This window comes from Schistosoma mansoni, chromosome 1, assembly GCF_000237925.1.
Source record: "Schistosoma mansoni strain Puerto Rico chromosome 1, complete genome".
In the NCBI taxonomy this organism is placed as follows: domain Eukaryota; kingdom Metazoa; phylum Platyhelminthes; class Trematoda; order Strigeidida; family Schistosomatidae; genus Schistosoma; species Schistosoma mansoni.
The window spans coordinates 30,543,847-30,547,713 of NC_031495.1; the positions used below are offsets into that span (position 1 = coordinate 30,543,847).

Consider the following 3,867-nt stretch of genomic DNA (forward strand, 5'->3'; position numbering starts at 1 on the left):
ACATTGTAGATTTCAGTCTCTTAACGGATATAAATAATTTCAAGATATTCTAGGATCACCATATTTCCCTACAAAATTCATTAGTGTCCATTATATTATTTGAAACTACTACTCATACGTGTAGCAAACATTTTCCCTTTATGTAAGTTATCCTCAACATAATTGGTTGGTTGCAAAAACAACTGAAATTTGTACGAATGATTGATTATTCTCGTATATATATATAGGTTGTCTTATTCATTAAGTTTCAATAAAGAAAATATTACTGATAGGTGAAGATAAGGCGACAAAAAAGTCCCAAATTCAACATTCCTATTTATCCAACTTTGAATATCTGGTTATGACCATAAAGATGACTTTTTATCAAGCAAATGGATTTAGATTTTTTCGTGATAAACGTTTGTCGCTATCATAATTATTCAAACTCATACTAATGAATGCTAATGTAACGTAATAAGAGTAATCATGATCTTCAAAACATCTAAGCTCCTAATCCCGTCATTATGAAGAACTTTATGTCCGGTAAAGAGAACGTTTAGTTTTAGCCTATTGTAAAAGGTATTTTCCAATCTTTACCATTATACAAAATTTTAGTCCGAAATCCTCAATTTCACACAATACACACGAAGGACATTCGATTTACATATTTCTAGTTTTAGCAAACCATAGTTTCATTTTGTTGTTTTATTCTGATCATGATTGATAACAGAATGTAGACATTATATTGATAAATTGAAAAGCAAAACAAAAATAATAATAACAAAACTGTCAAATGGATCAATGTAGTTTATTTGATTGAACCAATAGAAACGTTACTGTTCTATGATTGGTTACAATTGTGAGAAATAATCAACAGAGTTCACTAATTATACTGTAGATTATAATGTATTTGTAATATTTGGGATGTAAACAAATGTCTTAAAATCTATTTCTTTGTTTATACTTTAAATTGTTATTTTTACTGGTGGAACAAAGCAAATGACTTACCTATGGTAGTACTACTATTAATGTACACTAATGAATTGATTAAATTATGTTATTATCGACTGTTTGAAATCATTGAAAGTTAAATGTTTACATCTAACTAATAAAAATGAAATCAGCATTATTAGAAGCACAGATTGTAGAAAAAACTAACTCCCATCACTATAATCATACATTACCAGGATATGATGACTTCTGTTCCAATGTCCCTCAATTAACATCAAGTGGATATTTAGAAGCAATGATCCAATATGTTAAGTATTGTGTCGGCGGTAATCATAATGAAGAAATGTTGCAAATTTTAACTATAGAACTAACGGAGTTAAATTTTCATAATTTGTTAAAATTGAATGAATTGATTATATTAATTTGTATATATACAACAATGATTCTTTTTGGATCATGTGGCTCTTTACTTGTGGTATATACAGTTATCAGAAAGACTAAAATGCGTACACCACGTAATTTATTTATTGTAAATTTAGCAATAAGTGATTTAATTTTATGTTTATTTACACAACCATTTAATTTGCTACGCATATTATATTGGCATTATGATTGGAAACTAGGTCAGATTATGTGTAAATCTGTTGCTATGGGACAGGCAGCAAATATATTTGTCTCTACAATCAGTATTATTGCTATTGCACTAGACCGTCTACAAGTAAGTTTTTCTGGAAAAATGTAACTTGTTACTTAAAAGAGTGAAAGTGTCATGTTTATTGTGTATTTCAATTTTCTTTCAGAAAGAACTAAATAAATGTAAGGACAGAAGAAATTATTCAAGTCTAGTCATTACGAAACAACTAGCTATCATAATCCATGATGTTCGTTTCATCTATGAATATATGGGAAAATTATGGAATATATAACCGGTATATTAATCCACCCTAAACTATAGTGTTTAGCTGAAGAGTTAGTGTAGATGAATTTCATTTGATTCCGTGGGTTAAGATTAACCGTAAAGCCAATAGAAACTACTTTCTGATTATTAGTCGTTAAACGTTTAATATTTTTTCCAAACATCATTCTAAAAGATGGTTACGAATTCGATTAGATTTTTTAGCAAATAAATATCATTGGATTTTTTGAATGTATGATATACTTCACAGATTTTCTAAAAACACTTATAAAATACCATGTTTTATACCTTTAAAATAGTTCAGCGTTCTTTATTCAATGTATGGTTTTATATCAAAGTAGTTTCAGATTTGATGGAGACCTATTCCACAACTATGTTTGTTAAGTTTTATGCAACATCTTTATTAATGTATGAACTTAATCAGAGTCAACGTGTAACTAGGAGAATAATGAATCTTGTTATTTAATAAATAATTTAGCTAAGATCATTTTTACTACTATAATTCATTAATTTAAATTATTAATTAGTTTGATTAATTAGATTGTCATTAATGACCCACTTGTTCACAATGTTTGTTTTAATTTATAAAAAACGTTGACTTTTCATATTACTATGGATACTTTCAAAATAAATTACTACAACAATTACAAAATTATTTGATACTTTAATTTTTAATTCTAGATAATTCAACAATAAATAGTTATGTAATCATTCTATCAAAGAGTATATTTCTATGAAGTGTATTGTAAATTTTGAATAGTTCATTGTTAATGAATTAGATTGTATATTTTTGAACTTAACTTACCAAGCAGTTGCTTTATGATATCTTTTATTTTTTAATAGTTGAGATCATAAATCAACTGAAGCTAGACCACCAGGAAAAACCTGGAAGCACTGGATGGCCGTTTTGTCATAGTCTGGGACTCCTCAGCAGTGCGCATCCACGATCCCGCCTGGAGAGATTCGAACCCACGACCTATCAGTCTTGCTCACGATTGTTTAACCTCTAGACCAATTATCCGACATCCAACGGTGTTAATGTTTAACTTTAACCGATCCACGAAATTGAGCGACACATCCACGATTGTCTTCAGTGAGTTACTATCTCACAACATACCTGGTTGAATTCCACTGGTTTTCCTTGGTCGTCTAGCTTCAATTGATTTACGATCTCAACTATTAAAATCACTATAATATCCTCAAAACCCCTTCTGATATCTTTTATATATTTATAATTGTAAATTATCAATTTGACTTATCATTTATCATAACAGTTTTATTGTTTAAGAATAATAGGTAATTAAATTTTAAATAAGTCACTCAGTTGCATTGAAAATATTGTAATTCATTAGATAATAAGATCTATATATTATACTGGATTATAAATTCACTTGGTATTATTTATTTAAATCTTCCCATTGATGTTTAGGACTGCAATTGATCAGCCTCTTATTGGCATATATGCATACTGTGCGTATTGCCTCGATATAACCTTTGCTTATAATACTGGATTATGGTTTGGAATTTTATTTATTTATAATATAATCATGTATACTATAAAACTGAGTAGTGAAACATCACCCGGAGAAACGTTTAAATGTTTAGTATTTAAGAAAATATGAATTTCTTATTATAAATTAGTTATATGAAACAATAGAGTAATATAGCTACAAGTTTAATATTCAACAGTGTATTCATTATTAAAACTTCTCATTTATCTTTAGTTATAATCTATTTAAATTTTAATAGAATTCATAAAGTATACATATACTAAACATGTTTCCTGGTGTACTATATGAGTACGAGAAGATTAGTAGTTATAAGTTTAATTAATAGTTAACTCTTCAATCCATTTCCAGTTATTATTTGGTTCATTATAACTCTTTATAGGTATCATTACCAAGTTTTGATTTGATGATTTTGAATAAATTGAGCATTGAGTGTATTGTTATAAATAAATAATATAATTGTAATATCCAAATGAGTAGGAGAATTAGATTTTCCGACGTTTCGTGACTTAG

General features: G+C 27.8%; 1 protein-coding gene across 1 annotated transcript in view; it reads left to right on the top strand.

The window, feature by feature from the left end:
• Nucleotides 1-1,006: 1,006 nt before the first annotated feature.
• Smp_126010 (putative neuropeptide receptor) overlaps nt 1,007-3,867 on the top strand; it is a gene marked incomplete at its 3' end in the record, with an annotated part of 32,735 nt that continues 29,874 nt past the window's right edge. Inside the window, exon 1 of the mRNA XM_018794012.1 lies at nt 1,007-1,648. Coding sequence (XP_018648467.1) covers nt 1,094-1,648 — 555 coding nt within the window. The 5' untranslated portion in view covers nt 1,007-1,093. The remainder of the gene's footprint in view (nt 1,649-3,867) is intronic.